The sequence below is a fragment of the Salmo salar genome, chromosome 28 (assembly GCF_965601325.2).
Source record: "Salmo salar chromosome 28, fSalSal1, whole genome shotgun sequence".
Lineage (NCBI taxonomy): Eukaryota > Metazoa > Chordata > Actinopteri > Salmoniformes > Salmonidae > Salmo > Salmo salar.
Window position 1 is genome coordinate 30623211 of NC_138318.1, and position 26790 is coordinate 30650000.

A 26790-nucleotide genomic window follows, 5' to 3' on the forward strand; every position below is an offset into this window, starting at 1 on the left:
CTGAAAAACACCAAAAGAAAGATGCCCAGGGTCCCTGCTCATCTGCGTGAACGCGCCTTAGGCATGCTGCAAGGAGGCATGAGGACTGCAGATGTGGCCAGTGCAATAAATTGCAAGGTTGCATTGCATGTGGCAGACCACATGTAACAACACCTGCACAGGATCGGTAAATCCGAATATCACACCTGCGGGACCAGGTACAGGATGGCAACAACAACTGCCCGAGTTACACCAGGAACGCACAATCCCTCCATCAGTGCTCAGACTGTCCGCAATAGGCTGAGAGAGGCTGGACTGAGGACTTGTAGGCCTGTTGTAAGGCAGGTCCTCACCAGACATCACTGGCAACAACGTCGCCTATGGGCACAAACCCACCGTCGCTGGACCAGACAAGACTGTCAAAAAGTGCTCTTCACTGACGAGTCGCGGTTTTGTCTCACCAGGGGTGATGGTCAGATTCGCGTTTATCGTGAAAGAATGAGCGTTACACCGAGTCCTGTACTCTGGAGTGGGATCAATTTGGAGGTGGAGCGTCCGTCATGGTCTGGGGCGGTGTGTAACGCTCATTCCTTCACGAATGAGTGTTACACACAGCATCATCGGACTGAGCTTGTTGTCATTGCAGGCAATCTCAACGCTGTGCGTTACAGGGGAAGACATCCTCCTCCCTCAGGTGGTACCCTTCCTGCAGGCTCATCCTGACATTGACCCTCCAGCATGACAATGCCACCAGCCATACTGCTCATTCTGTGCGTGATTTCACAGGGCATTTTTGCTAGGATTAAATGTCAGGAATTGTGAAAAACTGAGTTTAAATGTATTTGTCTAAGGTGTGTGTAAACTTCCGTCTTCATCTTTATTTGCTGTATCCCCAGACAAAAACACCTGATTCAACTCGTCAAGGACTTGATTAGCTGACAAGTAGAATCAGGTGTGCTTGTCTGGGGCTACAACAAAAATATGAACTGTTGGACTGGAGGACCGGATTTGGGAAACTGCACTTTAGGACTTCTGCAAATGTTTGCACCAACTAAATACAGTTAAAATTGCAGACTAATTAGCTATCCCTTGAAGAAAGGGAGTTTTCAAACGGAACCTTTCAAACGGGAGTTATTGTAATAGATTTTTGTGAGCAAACGACTATTAAACCATGATCATGATAGATGTTTATGCTCACCATGCAAATGTGATCACAGGTCTTTAATCTTATATTAAAAGGCTGCTAGAATAACTTTTATGCTTGAATGAGACTCCTCCCTTTTATTTTGGCCAATAATTGCTTTTCTCTAATAATTGAAAGCGAATAGTTGCTATATAGATGCCAAGGCCCCTGGGGTAAGTCAAAGACAGAGGCAGAGGACGAACCAGCAATTAATGATGGAGTACAAAAAGTACAAGACTGTAGTCTTTCAATACAACGCCACATTTCAACTGAGTAATATGCTGATTGTCAACGCCTATTTCAATGCAGAAAATGAATGGATTTATTGGCACAGTGAGAACTCTTGACCATCCCTATCCAGTTAGATATCCAACGCAATTTATCTGTTGGTTGTACACTGCATATAATATAAAAAGGAGGCAGGCTCTGAAAGATGGCCTAATTTCAAACATGATCCAGTGTAGCGCAATGCGTACACACAGGCTTGTTCATCCAGTATCAATACATGCCACTTGAACTCACTCTAACCTCAGTGATTAATGGTACCATGGATGGATTTATAGTTTCAGAGGAAGCAAAGTACTGCACCTTAAATTATGTAGCAGATGGGGATCTGTGAAACTCACTCCTGAGCTTGAAGTGTCTCCCCTTGCACTGGCGAATAGCTAGGTTTTTGGTGGCGCGACTAATAAGACGCTTTAGGAGAGCGGTTACGTGTGTTTGCGAGGCAGTGGTCTTGAGTTCGAGCCTTGGTACTGTATAAGCCGAATCAGGGGGAAGCGGTACTCGCTAAGCAAGCAGTGTGATGTTCTTTTCAATGGTGCCAAGTGATCTGCAGTTGCGGTGAGTTTGGGGGGTGAATGTAGCAGATGTTGATCTGTGAAACTCACTCCTCAGCCTGAAGAGTCCCCACTTGCATGGGAGGTGCTCTTTTTTTAAGCACCTGTAGGGCCCTATAAAATCTGCTATGCGGAGAACGCTGACGGAATCACACAATCCAGACATAAAAAATGTAATTCAACAATATAACATTTTTTATTGAACTTAGTAGAGAATTAACAAAATGTATTGAATAATAATACATTTTTGCAAGTTTATCATAACACGTGAACAGAATGTATCAGTGATTGGTATTTCCTGCAACTTTCTGAAGAGGCAATGAGAATTCTCCGTCTGTGTATGTGCAGTGCAGTGCGCGCGTCCACCACTTTGTGTAGCGGTTAGCAAATAAGCTAGTGAAGTCTTCTGGTAGACGGAAAGGCTTTCCCAAAAACCTTTTCAATTAAATGTTAAATACAAAGTAGCCTATGCTTACCTCTCAGAATGATATCATGATTATTTGCATCAATCCAGTGGGTATTGGTTTTGCAAACCCTACCATCACATGTGCGCTGCAAAAAAAATATAATAATAAATATATATATATTTACATAAAACTATACACATTTCTAAAAACCTGTCTTCTGTCACGTCCTGACCAGTATAAGGGTAATTTGTTATTGTAGTTTGGTCAGGACGTGGCAGAGGGTATTTTGTTTATGTGTTTCGGGGTGATGGTTTATGTAGTAGGGTGTTAGATTTATTATTTCCGGGTTTTGGTTTATGTTCTATGTTTTGTATTTCTATGTTCTTTCTGGTTTGTGGTATTTCTATGTGTAGGTTAATGGGGGTTGGACTCTCAATTGGAGGCAGGTGCTTTCTCGTTGCCTCTGATTGAGAGTCCTATATATGGGTAATTGTTTGGTGTAGTGTTGTGGGAGATTGTTCCATGTATAGCTTATGGCCTTACAGGACTGTTTATTCGTCGTTGTGTTCGTTTGGTGTACATGTTTATTTTGGTTTTTCCTTCTTTCCGTAATAAAAGAAGATGAGTACACATATACCCGCTGCGTTTTGGTCTCAATCCGACGACAACCATTACATCTTCGCTTTGTCATCATGGGGAATTGTGTGTAGATTGATGAGGAATTTATTTTAATTTTATCAATTTTAGAATAAGGCTGTAACATGAAAAAAGTCAAGGGGTCTGAATACTTTCTGACAGTCACTATATATTTTTACCAAAAAATTATGATTGGAAATTATGCAGAAAATTACATTGATGGAAGCTACAATCTATCTGCAATATTAAAGTTGATACAACTTGTTATTAATAAATCATAATAGCTAGGTGAGACAACATTTCACAATAGTAGCACGTACATTTTCCCTCAGAGTAGTTATAAGCAGTCAGTGCTACAGGCGAAAGACAAGCGCCTTTTTTTCTCTCTATTTCCCCTGTCTTTTTTTTCTTTTTCTTTTTTACATAAAATGGAATGTGGGATTTTTCTCAGAACTGCTGCTGGATGCATATCAGAATTACTTGGATTAACCACCAGGTTTTAACAGGCATATTTGACACATATGATTGTTCCTATTGTGCTGGTTAATGTATTCTACGTGATCAAGTGACAGTGGGTCTAAATTCAATCAAAGCTGGTAACTGGGCTGCCAAGATAATCCTTCACCTACTTTCTTTTTGTAATTCAGACAAAAATGCAAACCACAAAAATTCCGATTCATATGCTTGTGCTAAATATTCTGTTAGAATATTGTATAACACTCTATGGGATAAAGGGGGAAGCAGTCTCTCTGTTAAGGCATTTCAAAGATGGATTGGGAATGATATCTGTGAGGGTCATGTTGATATCATGATTTTATGCCATAATGCACTCAAGTATGATCACTGGAGTGATGTACACAATATATACAAAAGTATGTGGACATTAAATGGTCATCTTTGTCACTCTGTTGCTGATAGCTGTAAAACTCCCAGTGGGATGACACCATATATTTATACACTAAGTATGTGGGCACGCCTTCAAATTAGTGGATCCGGCTATTTCAGCCACACCCTTTGCTGACAGGTGAATAAAATTGAGCACACAGCCATGCAATCTCCATAGACAAACATTGACAGTAGAATGGCCCCTACTGAAGAGCTCAGTGACTTTCAACATGGCACTGTCATCGGATGCCACCTTTCCAACAAGTACGTTTGTCATATTTCTGCCCTGCTAAAGCTGCCGCGGTCAACTGTAAGTGCTGTTTTAGTGAAGTGGAAATGTCTAGGCGCAACACCGGCTCAGCCGCGAAGTGGTAGGCCACACGAGCTCACAGAACAGGACCGCCGAAGCGCGTAGCATGTAAAAATCGTCTGTCCTTGGTTGCAACACTCACTACCGAGTTCCAAACTGCCTCTGGAAGCCACGTCAGCACAATAACTGTTTGTCCGGAGCTTAATGAAATGGGTTTCCATGGCTGAGCAGCCGCACACAAGCCTAAGATCCCCATGCGCAATTTCAAGCGTTGGCTGGAGTGGTGTAAAGCGCGCCACCTTTGGACTCTGGAGCAGTGGAAACGCGTTCTCTGGAGTGATGAATCACACTTCACCATCTGGCAGTCCGACGGACAAATCTGGGTTTGGCGGATGCCAGGAGTACGCTACCTGCCCCAATGCATAGTGCCAACTGTAAAGTTTGGTGGAGGAGGAATAATGTTCTGGGGCTGGTTTTCATGGTTCAGGCTCCTTAGTTCCAGGGAAGGGAAACCTGCACAGAGCCCTGACCTCACCCAATCGAACACCTTTGGGATGAATTGGAACGGCAACTGAGAGCCAGGCCTAGTCGCCCAACATCAGTGTCCGTCCTCACGATTGTTCTTGTGGCTGAATGGAAGTCTCCGCAGCAATGTTCCAACATCTAGTGGAAAGCCTTCCCAGAAGAGTGGATCTGTTGTTATATCAGCTAAAAGAGGGGACCAACTCCATAATAATGCCCATGGTTTTGGAATGAGATGCTCGACGAGCAGGTACCAGTCTTAATTTGGAAAATATTATTTTTAACTATATTGTATTTTTATTGAATAGGAGAGACCGAGGTAAAAGGTAAGAGTGAAAGAGGATTCAAACCCATGCTGGCAGTCGCACGTAGTACATGTCCTCCAGAGGCAGCTTAGACTGCTAGACCACCCTAGGCCATGATCAGTTAAGTTTCTTTGAGCCCTGCCGTTGAGTGAAATTTGCAAAGATGGAGGATATTGCTGCAATAACCACACTAATGAAAGTGTGTGCCCTTGAGAACAGACATTTGTCCCTTTAATGACAGGAAAAGTCGATTTTGTTGAGACAACGTGGCGAAGGGATTGCTAGGGTTGTCATAATGAAATATATTTATGGTTATTTTCCAATTATTTAATGTTGCAGGCTTGTAAATATTGTTACAAACTCTATTTGCATAGTGTTTCCCCAATCCTATCCAGTCTATCAGAGGAGGTTGGTAGCACCTTAATTGGGGAGGATGGGCTCGTGGAATGGTATCAAATACATCAAACATGGTTTCCATGTGTTTGATGCCATTCCATTCGCTCCGTTCCAGCCAATATTATGAGCCGTTCTCCCCTCAGCAGTCTCCACTGCTGTCTATCTCTGGGTAACAGGGTTTGACATGTTGTGCTCGACCTACTCAGTTTTCCACCAGAAAACACCAGAAAATGGCCACAAAGAGTAGAAGAAACTCACCTGCTTTTACACTATGATTTGACTATTAGATGTTTCTTTAGAATTTTTTTTTTAAGGAATAGTTTCATCATATTAAAACAAAAGTTCAGTTCACATGACAGGGTTGACCTTAAAACGAGGGACAGTGCTTGTTATTTGTTTTACCTTAAGATGATTTATTTCATCGCATGAAATAAATATTAATCTTCAGAAATGACTGAAAAGCATCAAATTAACTATGGCTTTACAATGATGGTGAGAAGTTGGATAAATGTTGTGGTGTTTGGGTTAAAATGTTCCTAGAAGTCATAGAGGATGCACAGAGGGACATGTCAAAATGCAGGATTTTGGCATTTAGAAAGTCTTTATTCATATTAAAAAAAATCTGAGTTATTGAATTTTCCATGTGGTCTATATTAAAAGGCACTTTATTTAATATAACAGGCTTTTAAATTCTTAGATTTGTGCACAGTTTTATAGTTGAAATATCAAAAGGACACAGAAGGCACCCATTTTGTGAAACGACAGTGTGAATGCAAAAAGCACTTATTATGTTATTTTGTTTATTTTACATGGTCACTTTGCACTGAAAGGCCTTTTAGTTGACTGGAGCACCTGGAATTATTTGCTAGACATTTTTTAGATGTGTAGATATGTATGACTAGGTAATGATGCACTAGAAATCACATCTTCCAGCTGACAAATATTTAATAAGAAATAGTTATCTCTCTCTTCCTCTCTCTGTCACTCTCCTTCTCTCTCTCTCTCTCTCTCTCTCTCTCTCTCCTCTCTCTCTCTCTCTCTCTCTCTCTCTCTCTCTTCCTCTCGCTGTCTCTCTCATCTCGCTCTCTGCCTCTCTGCCTTTCTCTTCCTCTCTCTGTCTCTCTCTCTCTCTCTCTCTCTCTGCCTTTCTCCTCCTCTCTCTCTCTCTCTCTCTCTCTCTCTCTCTCTTCCTCTCGCTGTCTCTCTCGTCTCTCTCTCTCTGCCTCTGCCTCTGCCTCTCTGCCTCTCTCTCTCTCTCTGTCTCTCTCGCTCTCTCTGCCTCTCTCTCTGTCTGCCTCTCTCCTCTCTCTCTCTCTTCCTCTCGCTGTCTCTCTCATCTCTCTCTCTCTGCCTCTGCCTCTCTGTCTCTCTCTCTCTCTCTCTCTGTCTCTCTCTCTCTCTCTCGCTCTCTCTGCCTCTCTCTCTGCCTCTCTCTCTCTCTCTCTCTCTGCCTCTCTCTCTCTGCCTCCCTCTCTCTCTCTGCCTCTCTCTCTCTGCCTCACTCTTCCTCTTTCTATCTATTTCTCTCTCACTCTTTATATCTCCCTATGCATTAACCTGTCCATTAATCCAACTTCTTAGGGCATTTGATCTCTTTCATATACAAAATGTGTTTCACATGTTCAAATAAGATTTCCTGCACAGTCACCTTCATAAAACCTTCCCTGGCGTTCCTACATTCATATTTTTGAGTTGAATGCTTTTGAAAGATGAAAATTACCCCACTTTGTTTTAACAGCTCCTGTGACCAGTGGAGCATCATGCAGAGACAAATGCTGGACTTCTTTTGCCTCATGCTTTAATTAATCAACTTGTCATCTTCATTAGTTTATGCAGTTTTAAGCTTTCCATAATCTTTCCCCCCAAAATGAGCCACAGAGACCTTGAGTTTCAAGTTGAGCATTCAGGAATAGCCCTTTCTGTCTTCATGTCCATGCTTATAGGTTTAGAGTAATTCACCTTCATTTAATGGCACAGTATAGATAATGGGTAATATTTTGACAGTGCCAACAACAGCTATATCGTTTCATATGATGTGCTCAGCTTGCATAATACACACCTACTGTAAGTTGTACAGACAGGGAAACCCAATTCACAGGTGGACATGCTGCTGAAAATCACAGATGAAACATTATATTGACCAGATACTCCAGTGGCTGCTCTAACGATTAAAATAAATGTCTTAAAAAATGGAAGGCAGTCGGGAGGAGGCAAGATCAAGTGGGATCTTTCTAGCCAATGAGAAGGCAGATACACGGTTGAACAACAGGCACAATGGTTTCCACTAGTTTCCGCAGACACAAAGTCAAAATTGACTATATATCGTAAAAATTTATGAAAATCCAAAATGTGCTTTTTGGTCTTCATTTCAGGTTAGGGTTTGGCATACGTTTAGCAGTGTAATAAATGTTATGGTTAAGTTTAAATCACATTTTAAGAAGAGAAATTGTCTCCCTGTCTGAGTCTGTAATACCAACATGTTTCATGCAGACCACCATAGTCCCTGTGCCCAATAACACTAAGGGAACCTGCCTAGACCCACTTAAATTTGCATACCGCCCCAACAGATCCACAGATGATGCAATCTTTATTACACTCCACACTGCCCTTTCACACCTGGACAAAAGGAACACCTATGTGAGAATGTTATTCATTGACTACAGCTCAGCGTTCAACACGATAGTGCCCTCAAAGCTCATCACTAAGCTAAGGATCCTGGGACTAAACACCTCCCTCTGCAACTGGATCCTGGACTTCCTGACGGACCGCCCCCAGGTGGTAAGGGTAGGTAACAACACATCTGCCATGCTGATCCTCAACACGGGGGCCCTTCAGGGGTGTGTGCTCAGTTCCCTCCTGTACTCCCTGTTCACTCATGACTGCACGGCCAGGCACGACTCCAACACCGTCATTAAGTTTTCCGATCACACAACAGTGATCACCGGCAACGATGAGACACCCTATAAGGAGGAAATCAGAGGCCTGATCGTGTGGTGCAAGGACAACAACCTCACCATCATCAAGACAAAGGAGATGATTGTGGACTACAGGAAAAGGAGGACCGAGCACGCCCCCATTCTCATCGACAGGGCTGTAGTGGAGCAGGTTGAGAGCTTCAAGTTCCTTGGCGTCCACATCACCAACAAACTAACATGGTCCAAGCACACCAAGATTTGGCATGGGTCCTCAGATCCTCAAAAGGTTCTACAGCTGCACAATCGAGAGCATCCTGACTGGTTGCATCACTGCCCTGTATGTCAACTGCTCGGCCTGCGACCGCAAGGCACTACAGAGGGTACTGCGTGTGGCCCAGTACATCACTGGGGCCAAGCTGCCTGCCATCCAGGACCTCTACACCAGGCAAGGCCCTAAAAGGAAGGCCCTAAAAATTGTCAAAGACTCCAGCCACCCTAGTCATAGACTCTCCTCTCTGCTACCGCACGGCAAGTGGTACCGGAGCACCAAGTCTAGGTCCAAGAGGCTTCTAAACAGCTTCTACCCCAAAGCCATAAGACTCTTGGACATTTAATCAAATGGCTACCCAGACTATTTGCATTTCCCCCCGTCTTTTACACTGCTTCTACTCTCTGTTATTATCTATGCATAGTCACATTAATAACTCTACCTACATGTACATATTACCTCAATTACCTCGACTAACTGGTGCCCCCGCACATTGACTCTGTACCGGTACCTCCTGTATTTAGCCTCGCTATTGTTATTTTACTGCTGCTCTTTAATTATTTGTTACTTTTATTTATTTATTTATTTATTTTTTATATTTTTCTTAAATCTGCATTGTTAATTAAGGGCTTGTAAGTAAGCATTTCACTGTGAGGTCTACACCTGTTGTATTCGGCACATGTGACAAGTAACATTTGATTTCATTTGATTTGAAAGGTGGGGTTTATGACTTTATGGGTGTGGGTCACTAGTGAAGACCAGGCACAACTCCGATATGAATAGTTTTTTCTCAAAGTTGCCGGGATTTCACGTGTCCTACTTATATCAATACACTCGTAACAACCTAATCGTTACGAAACTTCTATTAGATCAAATAAGCCTCACTAAGAAAATAAGCCGTAACATTTTTTTGTTGACCAAATTCAACACTCTCTCATTGACCTCCATACAAAAACTCCTCGCTTGGTGGGCAAAAATAATGGAAAACAGCACCTGCTGGACAAGATAGATTTTGGGCCGTTATCCCTCTCGTTTCACCTCTTCCTCTCTGTTGACATGTGCCAGAGAGGAAGAGGCGAAGCGAGAGGATTAACTCCACCCAAAATCTGTCAGTGCGAGAATACAGTGATAAGCAGACCAAGTAAGGATTTTTTGTTTGAATGTCTATGAGAGAGAGTGTCAATGTTACAAATGCACTGATATAAGCGGATACAACATTCCGGCAAATTTGAGAAAAAAATATTTAATTTAGGAGTTGTGTCTATTGTTCACACGCGTATCTGCCCTCTCATTCACACCTGTCTCGCCTCCTCTTGCATGCCTTCCGCCTTTGCGGTCAGTCGACTATCTTGTCAATAAAGGGTTGTCCATGATATATCATGCCAATTTAAATAATTCTATGTGCATTTCAGACATTTCACTAATGTGTGGATTTTAGTGTTCATGTTTACCAAGAGGCTCTGGCCAGGCCTAGTGTTTGTGAGCAAGAAAAGATAAATCACATTTCAACTCTTCCTATGGACACTACAATTCCCCACATGTCATGGCATTAGTGGCTTTTTGGACTGACAGACAACTGAAGAACAGTGCTCTATTAGTACAGAATACGATATTGTTTTTAATAATGGTTTGTCAAATAATGCATTTCATCCCCACAGAGACTATTTTATTTATTGTATTTTTCAGGTTGTGCGTGAGTGGGTGGCATAATGTGAATATTCTCTTGTCCTACTTTATATTTTTATGAAAATAGCTTGGAGCAGTAGCTTATACAGACAGACAGACAGACAGACAGACAGACAGACAGACAGACAGACAGACAGACAGACAGACAGACAGACAGACAGACAGACAGACAGACAGACAGACAGACAGACAGACAGACAGACAGACAGACAGACAGACAGACAGACAGACAGACAGACAGACAGACAGACAGACAGACAGCTTTGTATTTAGTCACCTGTTGTTACTTTGTATCTAAGTGTTTTTCCTTGTTTGGTTATTTGATCCTATAATGTATACTATACAGAAAGTATTGCCACAAACACACACCACTTTCCTGCAACAATTTTATGACTAATTATCAATATGCTAAAGTTCTTGCTATCAGTCATTCTCATCATGGAGAAACAATCATCCAAGATACAGATGTTGGATCATATTTTGAACAGTTTCTCACAGCAGGAAAATAATCCTGCAGGACATCTGCAGGACATGTGAAATACTGTGTGGATTATAATCAATAGACATTTTGTAGGGGTTGAAATTACAAAGCCTTTTTAAACCTTGAATACACTACAAGTTTTCTGCAACAACAGAGTGATCAAATTAAGATCCTACATCTGTAGCACACTATCATTCCTTTGTATCGGTATGGATCAGAAGTCACGGGATTGGTCGCGTACACAGTTTAGCATATGTTATAGCGGGTGCAGTGAAATGCTTGTGTTACTAGCTTCTAACAGTGCAGGACATTTTTTCAAACAAGCACACAAACGAGAAACAAGAAACAAGAACGAGAAACAAGAAATCCAGAATGTCAGAACGAATCCAGTTAACAACCCAAATAACAGTGTATCAGTGCTGGGGGGTGTAGAGAGTACTGTCAGGGAATTTAATTCTGTAACAGAGAACAGATTTTGTGTTTGACTCCTATGATTGATGCGCTTGTACTGTGAGTAAAGGAGAGGCTTGCTGAGCCATGTGATGGATATACCAATATATGTTGACTACACCATTGGTGGGCTCTAATGGCGTGCTCATGTTTTTGCAGGATGACAAAAATGGTACACTCTTAGAAAAAAGTTGCTATCTAGAACATTAAAGGGTTATTTTTTGGTTGCAGTTAGAACCCTTTTGGGTTCTATGTTGAACCAAAAAGGGTTCTATCTGGAACCAAAAATCTTCTCCTATATGGGGATAGTCAAAGAACCCTTTTGGAACCCTTTTTTCTGAGTGTACAGCTGGTGTCCATTTCATGATTCACTATTCTGTATATTGGGGGTGTATTTCTAAGACAGTTGTGAGTCCATTGTGTGGCAAAACATATATTAATTGCATTCAAACGTATTTATTGATTGTTTTGTCTATTGTTGTTTCCATACACCTTGCAGCTGATGTAATACACCTTGCAGCTGATGTAATACACCTTGCAGCTGATGTAATACACCTTGCAGCTGATGTAATACACCTTGCAGCTGATGTAATACACCTTGCAGCTGATGTAATACACCTTGCAGCTGATGTAATGCACCTTGCAGCGGATGTAATACACCTTGCAGCTGATGTAATGCACCTTGCAGCTGATGTAATACACCTTGCAGCGGATGTAATACACCTTGCAGCTGATGTAATACACCTTGCAGCGGATGTAATACACCTTGCAGCTGATGTAATACACCTTGCAGCTGATGTAATACACCTTGCAGCTGATGTAATACACCTTGCAGCTGATGTAATACACCTTGCAGCTGATGTAATACACCTTGCAGCGGATGTAATACACCTTGCAGCTGATGTAATACACCTTGCAGCGGATGTAATACAGTTTGAGGGTTTCGAAACACAGAAGGAAATGACTTAGATTTCATTGTACTTTTATGAATTACTTTTGCCTGGCTGATGATTATGTTTGATGACGTAAAGTTGTTGAATTCCCTGTTAGATTTAGTTCTGAATCCACAGTAGCTGTCTCTGTCAACTAAGCTTTTTCTCCGGTTCATCTCAAAATCTCAGAAAATGTTGAAATAAAAATAATAAAAATACTCAAACAGAACACTTGGTTGAAAATCTATAATCAGCTGCTGTGTCTGTGACTGAGGTGTGAACTCATTGTGGACTACTGAGATACCTCTATTCACAAACCAGGCTGCAGAAAGATTAAGCCAACAGTTCTATAATACCACGTGAATAAGAAAACAGAATAACCCAGTACTGAGAATTCCGGCAACTTGAAACTTTGCAATATGAAATCGCAAATAAACTTATTTCTATGACTGTTATTGTTCAGTCTAGAGCTTCCCAAAGCCAGAAAACTAAACCTCTTCTAAGAGAGCCAAGGATATTCTTTGCAAGGCGAAGCTGCCCTTATGGAACACTCTTGAAGTGATACCTGGCAATATGAATAGGGTCGAGGGAACTGCACTGCTTTCCTTACCTTGAACTGAAACAAAAGGCTTGACATTGTAGCTACTTCTTTGTGGCCCCCACAGAGGTATTACACTCGAGACAAATTGACTTTAAAGAATGCTTTGAGGAATTTAAAAGAGTCGAACGGCAAAGCCTAAGCGGAACTGATTTCTCAGACACTTGATAATCAGACTATTTTTTTCATTATGAGACTTGTCTTTCTGACGGCATTAGTCTCAGTGAACTTTCTCTCGTTAATTCCCTGATGAGGGTCCTTTTTGAATGGATGTGTGGGTGGCAAGAGAATTCCTGGTGAATTCAAGAGGTTTTATTGGTCAATGGTTTTGAAATATTTAATCTACATTAAATCTACATATTGGATCTTCATCAACACATCAATCAGAGTGATTTCATTAAAACCCTATTTTATACAGCATGATAATAACATGGCAAACACTGGAAATGAAAAAGTGCATACCTTAAAAAGGGCTCACCATTCACTTAAAATACACCACTGAAGACTTGTAAGACAGACATTCAGAGTTCAGCTATCGTAATCTAATAATCAGTTTTCACCAGTGCAATTATGCATGCAGCTCTCATTTCTAGGAACCCCCATCACAGAATATAAAGGTAATTTCAGAGCTGCCCGACTTTATTCCACACAATGCGTTGTTCTTTTGCATGGAGTCCATTGAGATACATTGCAATCAAGCTCCAGATCAAGCCACTTTAAAAGGGAGGGAGTTCTAAGAAAGTTTGAAGTAATTGGACACAGTTCGTGTGTATGACTAACTGATCACTTAGTTACTTTTCCAAGTTTATTTTATTATTCAGCTCAAGAATCTGAGCCTAACGAGACAAGCGAGGATGTATGATCTTTGGACTTCTGTACCTTTTTTCCTTTAGAGATGCAAGGCCACAGTGATGAGTAGAGAGGATGTATAAACCAGGAACTAACTATGTGTAAGCCTGTAAACGTAAGTATAGGTTTTAACAAAGAAATGAATTATCAAAAGAGGACGTTAGATCATCTGTGAAGAATCTATTGCTATACTTCTGAAAATACTTTAGAAATTATAATTAAAGGGATCGATAAAAGTCTTAAAGGTGGATGAATCTTCTGTCAGTAAAGAGAAAGGCCTGCCCAGTCATTTCAAATGGAGCCAAGTCCCATGTTCTCTCTGAGCTAATGCACACTGTACTGACCCCCTTAGAGTAGCAGCTATACAGCTTATATTAACATCATTTAGCAGAAGCTCTCATCCAGAGCGATTTACAGTGAGAGCAAACATTTTCATACTTTCTTGTCATACTGCTCCCCCGCAGGAATCAAACCCACAACCCTGGCGTTGCAAGCACCATGCTCTACCAACTGTGCTACACAGGACTAGCGCCCATATGAGCTCTAGTTAAAGATCTTCACAGCACCACCACAGCCTAGCTCTGTTGTGGACTCTATTAAAATAATCTGACTGCCACGAGAGCTCAGTGACACTATAGCCTTTCAGCACCAATCTGGCATCTGTTTGCAAACTGCAAAAATACATCCACTCCAAAAGTCCTAAATGGATTACTTAGAAGCCCAAGTTCATTTTTAAATAATGAACTGGCAAATCAGGCCATAGCGCTGGTTGTAATTAATAACTCAATCTATCCAACTGTAGGTACAATGGTATTGGCCAACAATGGTATACACATCAGTTGACCATGCTATACAGTATCCAGGCTCTAAGAACTCCATTGACATAAGTTTAGGTTCGTTAACCATTTGTGAATGTTAGCAATGTACAGTAATTATTTTACTTGGTTCTTTGTACTTGATGAGGAAGTTATATTACCCAAGAGTGAAAGCTGACAACATGAATCTAAGTGCTTCAACCCCATAACTGTCTCTACTTGCAGAAAGGTGCTGTTATGCCGTGATCCAACAGTCTGTTGATTCTAAGAAAACAATGTTTGCAATCTACCACTGCTCCATTTGAAATGGAGTAATGGTGGACCACTAATCACTAACACAATCTCTGTGACCAGGTCCCTGGAATTATTCTTGCTGTTATCATTACTCAGATTTTTTCGCTACTCCCCTTCTCCATTAAGACTGATTGACAAACTAAAGAGAATGTCCTGAATATGTCCTCCTAGTCCTCAGTTCCGGTGTGCTTATTCAAAGATTATCCATATAACAACAATTACCATCTAATTAATTGTGTGCTTCCAAAGTATGGTGATGTGGCCATGGCAGCGTCAATAAGAATTCTCTTTTCAAATCTGTTGTCAGTGCAGCTGCTAATCAGGAGTTTTCATCTGTGAACAAGTGCTGCATTTACTCAAGGGTCTCGCCTTTGAGGTGACGGAGAAACCACTTATTTCATGCATTTTGACTCTTAGACAACTTTTCAAGTGATTCGCCAAGAGGAACTGAAAGTTAACCCAAACAATCATTCAATGTCAAGCAAGGATAAGGAGCCTATTCTAATTGAATGAAGGGTGCATAGATGGTGTTTCAGTGAGTTGAAGCTGTTTAGGGTGGTATCCCTTCATTTGAACCAATAGTGTTGTCAATATTTAAATAAGGACATACGCGTATCGTTGACAGAATACACAGCCATTTTCTGTAGAGTATACCTAGATAAGCTAACAAAGGCCTGAAACCAATGTTATTGCCAGAGGTTTTCACAAGGACATCTCAGATGTCCACACAATCATCCTCAGTGTAAACCGTTTAACACATTGTTGGTCTTCCGTCCTCATTTGACATTTTAGTCATTTAACAGACGCTCTGATACTGAGCGACAAGGGTTAAGTGCCTTGCTCAATCAAGATCACGTCAACAGACTTTTCACCTAGTCAGCTCAGGGATTTAAACCAGCAACCTTTCGGTTACTGGCCCAGTGCTGTTAACTGCTAGGCTACCTACCTGTCTTCCTCCACATGCATAGCTTGAAACATATTTCTGGCACGGACGCCTGTGTCTGAATTAGTTTGATTGTTTGGATTAGAGACTGTGTCATGAAGACTGGGTGGCTCATGTTGCATATATTAAATAGTGTGGCATTTAAGAGATTGAGTCATATTACCTGCCAATCTATTTTACCCAGTAATAGCCTGTGTGTGGACAGCCATTGGTGAGCTAACAGAGGCTATGGCATTTTTAGAAGCTGTGGAAAACATACAGTATGTCTCATAGGTGAGGGAATCAAACCATTAGTGGTAAACATTACAGTGGGGGGTTGCAGTTGTTGTCTCCAGTACCAACACAGAATTAAAGATTCATAAGCTGTTCAAGTTTTAAATGAGATAAACATGAAATGGCATGCAGAACAAGTGTAAGAGGGAACATCACTGGACATAACAATATGGGAAAATGAATGCTTCATCAAAGACTTGCCAGGCATCTTCCATGTGGTGCAGAGGTTTAAGGTACTACAAGGCGTCACTACAAATACGGGTTCGATCCCGGGCTGTCTCGCAGCCGGCTACGCCCGGGAGACCCATGAGGCGGCGCACAGTTGGCCCAGCGTCGTCCGGGTTAGGGGAGGGTTTGCTGGCCGGGATGTCCTTGTCCCATCGTGCTCTAGCGACTTCTGTGGTGAGCCAGGCACATGCACGGTTGCCAGTTGGACGGTGGGTCTGGATTCTGGGTTAAGCGAGCGGTGTGTCAAGAATCAGTGCGACTTGACAGTGTTGTGTTTCGGAGGATGCATGGCTCTCGACCTTCGCCTCTCCTGAGTCCATACGGGAGTTGCAGCGATGGGACAAAACTGTAACTACCAATTGGGGAGAAAAAGCGGTAAAAAAATAATATACACTACTGTTCAAAAGTTTGGGGTTGCTTGTTGACGTTGAGACTGGTGTTTTGCGGGTACTATTTAATGAAGCTGCCATTTTGAGCCTGTAATCAAACTCACAAATGCTGATGCTCCAGATACTCAACTAGTCTAAAGAAGGCCAGTTTTATTGCTTCCTTAATCAGCACAACAGTTTTCAGCTGTGCCAACATAATTGCAAAAGGGTTTACTAATGATGAATTAGCCTTTTAAAATGATAAACTTGGATTAGCTAACACAACGTGCCATTGGAACACAGGAGTGATGGTTGCTGATAATGGGCCTCTGTACGCCTATGTAGATACGCCATAAAAATCTGCCGTTCCAGCTACAATAGTCATTTACAACATTAACAATGTCTACACTGTATTCTGATCAATTTGATGTTATTTTAATGGACAAAAAATGCGCTTTTATTTCAAAAACAAGGACATTTCTAAGTGACCCCAAACCTTTGAACGGTAGTGTATATAAAAAAAGTCATGACAGAGTATATACTCTAGTGGAAACAAGAACTGCATACAACATTCTGCGAACATGCTACACTAGTAGTAGAGGGATGCCATTGGTAGCTAGGAAATATCTATGGTAAGTGTTTAATTTCAGTGACTAGTATGATTCATATCAGCCTTGAGAATGGGTGTCATTGAGAAAGGATTAAAAGCCTCCTGTGAAATGATTCTTGGATAGACGTGATGGATTAGGGCTGTACTACCATATTTTTACAGACTTTACAACTCTTAGCTTGATGGGTTGAAAGAAGATTATAGGCAAACTAGGGTGGCAGGTAACCTAGTGGTTAAGCGTGTTGGGCTAGTAACACGTGGTTGGTTCATATTCCCGAGCTGACTCTGTGAAAAATATGTTGAGCAAGGCACTTAATCCTAATCGCTCCTGTAAATCGCTCTGGATAAGAGCGTTTGCTATAAATGACTCAAATGTAAATTTAGCTTGTTTGACCCCATACTAGTGAAGTAGGTTACTAGGTGTTTGTACCTAAATCTTATTGTCACAAATCAACAATAATGTCTTATTATCGAGAAAATATGATGCATCTGCTTGGTACTCTGTTCAGTAACACTTTTTTGGATTGTTAGAAGTTAGCTACATTAGCTAAATTAGCAACATTAGCTACTTTCACTCTACTTATTTTTGGCAGCCTAATTATCTTGGCATGTGCATTAACGGGTCGGTACAACAAGTACCGGACAGCAATTTTGGAAGTAGAATCTGACCAGTCTGTACTAGCTCTAGGAAATAGAAAGTTGTGAGTGCCCCACACGCAGCTATACACATTTTGGGAAGCTTTATCTAAAATTGAATGTGGACACTAGAGATGTAAGCGTCCAGGGAAAATCAGTTGGATTTAGTTCTACACTGTTTCTCTGACACGATCTCATCAGAATGTGCTTGTGTTTGATCCCAGTGAAGGCTGGGTCTTTGCTAAAGGGTCCTTGAACCGGTCTAGCAATGCTATGGTCCTTCTGTTCTTGTTCCCTGTTATTGTGTGCCTGATGTCATTGCCTTTTCTGCTGTGTAAAGCATTTTGTTTCATTTTATGAAAACTGTCTTTCTATGAAAACGGTTCACATTTGCGACATGACCACAGTACAAATCTGAGACCACTAACAATAATGCAAAGTACTTAATTATTTGATAACAATTACTAAATGTAATGTAACATTTCTCTCTTTGCAGGTTATCTGGCTTCATGTTGCCGTCACCTATTGTGAGCACAGGGTCAATAATGGCCCTTTGGTTCACAACAGATTTCGCTGTGAGTGCACAAGGATTTAAAGCAATTTATGAAGGTAAGACCTATTATTATTGATTATTTCTCCAATTAAAAACTTGGCTGAATTCATGTAAGAGAGGGTTAACAAAAAGGGTTAAACAAATATTTGTGTTAACAAAATGGTAATTGTCTAACTATTGACTTGTTTTTCTATTCTATATCGAGTTTTTTCAATGGCTAAGTTGGCAGTGGATTGTGATTGCTGCACCAGAGTAATTTGTTTGATTCCCCCATGGGCCACAGATCCTGAAAATAAAAATTATAAATGACTATGTTATTATTGTATTATAGGGTAATTCATGAATCGGTGTCTCAAAATCAGCATATTAATATGCTTTCAGAGAGCGGGGTGCATTTCGTATGATGAACACTGCTAAGTAGTGTGCACTTAACGTGCACCTCTTCAGGACATGTCAATTGGTTACTGTTTAAGCCTTGTGCAGAGAGTTTTGCTGCCATAGATGTCGTTTGCTAAGCACATGTTTCAGTTTACAGTTTACATGATTAAACCTGTGGTTGATAGCTATGGCATTTCATGTGAGTTTCGGTTGACTGTATCAAACTAGGGTCATTACAAAGCCCGTCTAGTCTGTTTCACACAGTATACAGCACAAACCACAACATCTCATATATTTTCCATGAAGTCTAATATCACTGGAGTCTCAACTCATCCCCCTTGTAAGAAAACATCTCTCAGGCTGGCATACACTGCAGCAAACTTCGTGAGCCCTCATGAGACACTGGGACCTAGGCTATGAATGATGCACGAGCATGGCACTTTGCTCGTAAACCTTTGTAAGGATAAGCTTTCTTTTTTTTATTTTCTTTTTTATTCCTCATTCTGAACATTTTCATCTCTAGGGATTCAGAGTTTTGTTATTGCTACAGGGTTTTGAGTGGATACCAAAACTCAATTCCCTAAATGGAATATCAATCTCGTTTGGTAACATCAATTGTTGCTGGTTGTGACAATGTCTGAAGTACTTTATGTTTTATTATGTGTAGAGTGAGAGAGTTCTTACTGTGAGTGATAATGAAATAATGAAGCATGATAGGCTAATCTAATGTTGGTTGTATCAGAACACTATTTCCTGATATCTTAACATACTGTTTTTGAATCAAATTGAAGTACTAGCCTAACCACTGCCTCAGAATTAGCTACAGCTGCTGTATGTTACAGCATGAATAAGATTAGCAAGATTGTGTTATCTTTACATTTGCTTCATTTCTCCAACTAGAAGAAGAACTGTGTTGCATTCTAGGTTAACGTCAAATCTTATTTTTATTATGCATTAGTGGCTGCCCTCTCAGAACATTAATAGCCTATCCATCAGGTTGATGGAGTTTTAATATGGGCGTTTCTTCTGGTTGCCTGAATGGATTCCATTTAAGCTGACAAAGATCGATATTCCATGTAACCATTGGAGTCTAAATCGAAATTGACTGCAGATTTTGTCTTGGATTTGCGAGAATTCTGATACAGGCTATGATTTCATTGATGAAAGTGTCACAACCATTGTTATGATGGAGGGCGTTAATGGACCCCTCGAGTGTTGATAGTATTGATGGTGACTAAAGTTATTTTGGAAGCATTGTGTTTGTCATTTTCATTTTATTGCAGTTGAAATTGAGATATGATGTCATCCAACTATGCAACCTGCAGGTTTTCCCAACAGCCCTTAGTTTGTGATTTATGGGCCATTACACTTGAGTAATTGTAATCTATTTGCCTGCAGAGTCTTGATTGGTGCAGCAGTGTCTGCGAGATGGATTTATAACCTTGCAGCGTATTTCCCTCCCCGGATGCTCTTAGGAATCAGAAATAGCTATGTTTGCTAATTGGTTTACTATTGTTGAAGCTAATTGAGAACACAAACCTGTTCTGACAAGACAAAAGCTGTGTTTTGGAACCACATTACGTGTTTTGGACCATCATTTCATGTTTTGGAACATTATTAGTATCTATGTTAAGCAGTTGGACTTATCTACTGTCATTGTGCTCTGAAATCAAGGCAAATTAAGAGGATGAAAACCAATATTTCATCTTTGTGATCCCATTGTAATTCAATAATTGCCACTAATATATATTTTTTTAATTAAGTATATTTCTTTAGACCTTTATTGGAAAGATTCAAATAAATGACAAGGACAAAATTCTGCAGCGGTGAGCAGACTCCATGAGGGTACTGCTCCAAAGATATAAATCAATTAATGTCTCAACATAAAGTGAAAACTTCAAATGGAGCCTGGGCCATCAAGTAGGTTGAGAGTCCAACCGATATTTAACCAAGCTTCGAAGATTCAGAATAGTGCTTTACGCCAGGAATAAGCTTTATATGAAATAATTGGGCTACTATGTTGTTGCAATTAAAAATATATTTTAGAGGTCCACAGTAGCATACAAATATGCTACTTTACTCAGCCTTTTAGTCTTAAGGCTCTACGGGGTCACACTTAAAGTTAAAATACAGTCCAAGTTGAGAGACAACAATAATCTAAGAAGTGGCATCTCTCATATTAGACCAATGTAAAAATAGTAACTTTCCTCAAATGATTTTTGAAAAGATTACTTGGGAAAATGCACAGAAGCCCCACCGGTTATCTGTTACACCTAGGTGTGAATCAATCTGTACTAGATAGTACAGAGAAAGTCCCCATTAACAACCCCTCTCCTGTTTGTTAGAGATATAGCTCCCCATAATACTAACTTCAACCAACAAAATGCCGTCTTCACTAAAGTTGGCAAACCTTGCTTGACTGGATGGATTTAAATCCATGTGCCACTTTAAATCATTCCTTTGAGTCTCTTGTCAAGGGATTTCTTTACCTTTCTTGAACAGTGCAGCATGAAGACGATTTCAAATCAACTTCAAAAATATCTGAATATTATTTGCTGGAAATATTCTCTGAGACAAAATACACAAAACAAACAGGTGCACCTGGTGCTGGGGACAATGAAAGGCCAATCTAAAATGTGCAGTTTTGTCACAACACAATGCCACAGATGTCTCAAGTTTTGAGGGCGCGTGCAATTGGCATTCTGACTGTAGGATTGTCCACCAGAGCTGTTGCCAGAGAATGTAATGTTCATTTCTCTGCCATAAGCCGCCTCCAACATCATTTTAGTGAATTTGGCATTAAGTCCAACCGGCCTCACAACCGCTGACCATGTGTATGGTTTGCTGATGTAAACGTTGTGAACAGATTGCTCCATGGTGGCGGTGGGGTTATGGTATGGGCAAGCATAAGCTACGGACAACAAACATAATTGCATTTATCGATGGCAATTTGAATGCACAGAGATAACGTGACGAGATCGTGATGCAAATTGTCGTGCCATTTATCCACCATCATCACCTCATGTTTCAGCATGATAATGCACGGCCCCATGTCGCAAGGATCTGTACACAATTCCTGGAAGCTGAAAATGTCCCAGTTCTTCCATGGCCTGCATACCAGACATGCCACCCATTGAGCAGGTTTGGGATGCTCTGGATTGACGTGTATGACAGCGTGTTCCAGTTCCTGCCAATATCCATCAACTTCGCACAGCCATTGAAGAGGAGTCGGACAACATTCACAGGCCACAATCAACAGCCTGATCAACTCTATGTGATGGAGATGTGTCGTGCTGCATGAGGCAAATGGTGATCACACCAGATACTGACTGGTTTTCTGATCCATGCTCCTACCTTTTTATTTAAGGTATCTGTGACCAAAAGATGCATATCTGATTTGCAGGTCATGTGAAATCCATAGATTAGGGGACCTAATGAATTTCCTTATTTGAACTGTAACTCAGTAAAGTCTTTGATATTGTTGCATGTTGTGTGTATATGTTTGTTCAGTATAGAAGGAACAAACAGCAACATCAGAGAGAATACAACCAAGCAGGAGAGGAAACATGGAACCCATTGTTTTAAATGCAAAGAGAATTATACGGCGGTATCAGTGTTTATCTTATATCAAACTGCCAAAAGGTTAAGCCTTCAAAAAAATGATAATGTTGTATTGCAGTTGGTCGCAGCTTATGCATGTGCATGCATTGGTGTGTGTAAATCTGTGAATGTTGGAGGCATAAAAAGCGACATGCTACATCACTAAAGCTTAGATACACAACCACACATACTGTAATTTACATTGGTTTCAGATCCAACAGAACAAGAGTCAAGCACTCAGCATTATTTGCCCCATTTACCATTATTTCTGTCCCGCAAAAAAAAAAAATGTTTTACAGGGGATCATTCTCAACAGGATCCTGTAAGCGAATTTCCCATTACATTAAAGGGGAATATAGGCCTGTTTACTATTTCCTTGAGGAGGATGTTTACTGCTGCATCTTGCTGATATTCTTCTTTTTGTTATGTACCTTATAAGGAATTCTATACCTCATGGGTATTTATATTGCAACAGCCTCGTTTAGAGCCATAATGATATTTCATATTGAAAAAAGCCTGAGAGGCAATAATCAAGTGCTGCAGAGCATTCAAAGGATAATAGACTATCGCCTGTGAAATAAAATGATGGCTTGGACATATTGGAAGGCCAATAGTGTGAGGTGAGCTAATCCCATTAATGGCCAAGCTATGAAACAGAAGTCATTTGAATGATAAAAGCACAGTGCACACAGATACTGTTAAACACCTTGAAGATGCGTGTGAATATTTAACACTCACAAGCCTTGGAGTTTTATCTACCATTTAGAAACACATTAATCCACATTATGTGAATGTATTGGTATTTACAGTATGGGGAAGAATCGACATTGGTATTCAGATCAATCAGCGCTGAGTGTTTGTGGTTTTAATGACAGATCCTTATATCGACTCTCAAGGACAAACTCCAAGACAGAGTGCCTTACATATCCAATAAAATTCAAGCTGCCTCTTGGAGTTAATGTTTTAAGTTGTTGCTGAAAAGCTGCTCACACCTTTACACTGATTTTGCTCATCCTTCTATCTGGGCCACCAGCCTAAGGGAGCTGCTTTAGTGAACTCCACATGTCGAAAGGATTTGTAATATCAGAAAAAAGCATTTAATTTCTGTATCAAAATGTCTATATTTCTCTAAACTTTTTTGTGGATTTTTAATTTGATACCATAACCAATAATACAGTAGCTATGTTCAGATTGTCTCACTCCAAGCTGCAATAATATATAATAATATTCAAGTATATGTCAGAAAATGCCATGCCGAAATTGCAGAAATGAAAGCGCTCCAGTTCTGAACTCATAGACTGATGTTCTGCTCATAGTGGAAATACACAATGATGTTAAATGTCCTACTCCCTGGCTCAGTCAACAGTGACCCTCATGGGCTCACCTATCCATAGAGGCCATGACAGATCAGTAGGTAGTAAAAACCTTCAAGTGTCATCTGGGAACATGGACATTTCAAATTCAACAGGTGTAAAGAACACTTGGCTCCGCTCTGGGAAACACGTTGTCCACATTTTAGACTGAAATTAAAAACATTTAAAAAAAAATTAAAGTAGCTGGTATAGATGGAAGTAGCATGTTGCATTAAAAAGAGAGGGACGCTGCCTTGAAACTGTGACTGAATGGACCAACAGTTTTCTGCAGAGTCATTCAAATGGCTCCAACTTTTAACTTGAGACGTTGATGTGAATTAGAAATCAAATGACCAAATACTAAGGGCTAGAGTCACTGTCGTAGGAGAGGGCGGCCTTTGGCACAATTTGAAAATATATAATTTTTCTGTTGAATGTGTGTACATTTTTTTCAGTTAATCTATACATGTCTAAGGTCTCTCGCGCTGTCCAGACAGCATAGTAGTTGAATTGAGTCCTTGAGTTCATGGCCCTTTATCGACGAATAACAAACAGATCCCACTGGGCACAGACGTCAATTCAACATCTATTCCACATTAGTTCAATGTAATTGCTTTGCAATGACGTGGAAACAACGTTGATTCAACCAGTGTGTGCCCAGTAGGATGGTACCGTTATCTATTACCGAGGCATAACACATTGATGGTATACCACTACAGAAACATTACAGAAAACCACTACAGAAACACTGAATGGAATTAATCAATTTTATATGACTGCAGATTTTTTGTTCTTCATGTTCAAGCTGATCTCTATATTTCCTTTCATAATTAACAGTCTATCCATGTGTTTCCTCATGGGAAAAGCCAACCTGTAATACCAGTCTAGTTTCCAGGTATCCAGGAAGTCTAGTTTCCCCTCAGAATTGTGTGGAATTATGTCCTGCTCACTCTTTGTCCAAATAATGTCCACAACTTATTAACACATTAACACATTTGATGGTACTGTATATCTACACTGAGTATACCAAACATTAAGATAATATTGAGTTGCACCCCCCCCCCCTCTACAGTATTGAATGCATTCCACAAGGATGCTGGCCCATGTTGACTTCAATGCTTCCCACAGTTGTGTCAAGTTTGAGTGGATATCCTTTGGGTGGTGGACCATTCTTGATACACACAGGAAACTGAGCGTGAAAACCCCAGGAGCGTTGCAGTTCTTGACACGACACAAACCGGTGCGCCTAGCACCAACTACCATAACCCATTCAAAGGCACTTCAAACTTTTGTCTTGCCTGTTCACCCTCTGAATGACACACATACACAATCCATGTCTCAATTGTCTCAAGGCTTAAAAATTCTTCTTTAACCTGTCTGGGAAACGTGGTTTGCGTCCCACCCTAATCAACAGCCAGTGGAATCGTGTCGCGCGAAATACAAAACCTCATAAATGCTATAACTTCAATTTCTCAAACACCATTTTATAGATACTCCTCTCCTGAATCGAACCACGTTGTCCGATTTCAAAAAGGCTTTACAGCAAAAGCAAAACATTAGATTATGTCAGGAGAGTACCCTGCCAAAAAAAAATCACACTGCCATTTTCAAAGCAACTAGATGCATCACAAATACCCAAAACACAGCTAAATGCAGCACTAACCTTTGACAATCTTCATCAGATGACACTCCTAGGACATCATGTTACACAATACATGCATTTTTTGTTCGATAAAGTTAATATTTATATACAAAAACAGCATTTTACATCGGCGCGTGACGTTCAGAAAATATTTTCCCTCAAATGCTTTTGGTGAATCAGCGCTACAATTTACAAAATTACTATTTGAAAACATTGTTAAAATGTAATATTGTCATTCAAGGAATTATAGATTAACATCTCGTGAATGCAACCGCATTGACAGATTTAAAAATAACTTTACTGGGAAATCACACTTTGCAATAAACAACGTGGTATGCTCAGAAAAATAGGCTAGGCGATACATGTTAGCGCCATCTTGGAACCATCTAATATCAAAAATACTATCGTAAATATTCCATTACCTTTGATTATCTTCATCAGAAGGCACTTCCAGGAATCCCAGGTCCACAACAAATGTAGTTTTGTTCGAAAAAGTTAATAATTTATGTCCCAATAGTTCCTTCTTGTTAGCGCGTTCCGAAGGCTACTCATAATGTACTGAAGCGCGCGGGACTTGTCGTCATGAATGTGCAAAAAAAAAATATTTAAGTTCGTTCAAACATGTCAAACATTGTATAACATAAATCTTTAGGGCCTTTTTCAACCAGAGCTTCAATAATATTCAAGGCGGACGATTGTATTGTCTTACTAAACGTTTCGAAACGTGACCGACTTCCAACTTCCCAAGCCTCTCTTTGGGTCAGTTTCTACCATAGAAGACTCAAACCACTTTGTAAAGACTGTCGACATCTAGTGGAAGCCTTAGGAAGTGCTAAATTATTAATAAGTCCCTGTGTGTTTCAATGGCAAAGGTTTATTCCACACATCAGATTTCCATTTCCTGTTAGGATTTGTCTCAGGGTTTTGACTGCCATATGAGTTCTGTTATACTCACAGACACCATTCAAACAGTTTTAGAAACTTTAGAGTGTTTTCTATCCAAATCTACTAATTATATGCATATTCTAGTTACTGGGCAGGAGTAGTAACCAGATTCAATCGGGTACTTTTTTATCCGGCCGTGCAAATACTGCCCCCTATCCCCAACAGGTTTTAACCTCCTCCCATTTATCTACACTGACTGAAGTTTAAAAATGTTTTACCACTTTTTCTCCCCAATGTCGTGGTATCCAAATGGTAGATACAGTCTTGTCCCATCGCTGCAACTCCTGTACGGCCTCGGGAGAGGTGAAGGTCGAGAGCCGTGCGTCCTCCGAAACACAACCCAGTCAAGCCGCACTGCTTCTTGACACAACGCCCGTTTAACCCGGAAGACTGCTGCACCAATATGTCGGAGGAAATACCGTACACCTGGCGACCCTGTCAATGCGCATTGCGCCTGGCCCACCACAGGAGTCATGGGGGGGGGCGAAACCGAGTCAAGACCGAGACCGGGA

General features: G+C 40.6%; 1 protein-coding gene across 1 annotated transcript in view; it reads left to right on the plus strand.

The window, feature by feature from the left end:
- Window positions 1-26790, plus strand: part of LOC106589815 (CUB and sushi domain-containing protein 1) — a 406652-nt gene that overhangs the window by 58470 nt on the left and 321392 nt on the right. The window contains exon 3 of the mRNA XM_082970365.1: window positions 18305-18417. Within this exon, the coding sequence (XP_082826491.1) occupies window positions 18305-18417 (113 nt within the window). The remainder of the gene's footprint in view (window positions 1-18304; window positions 18418-26790) is intronic.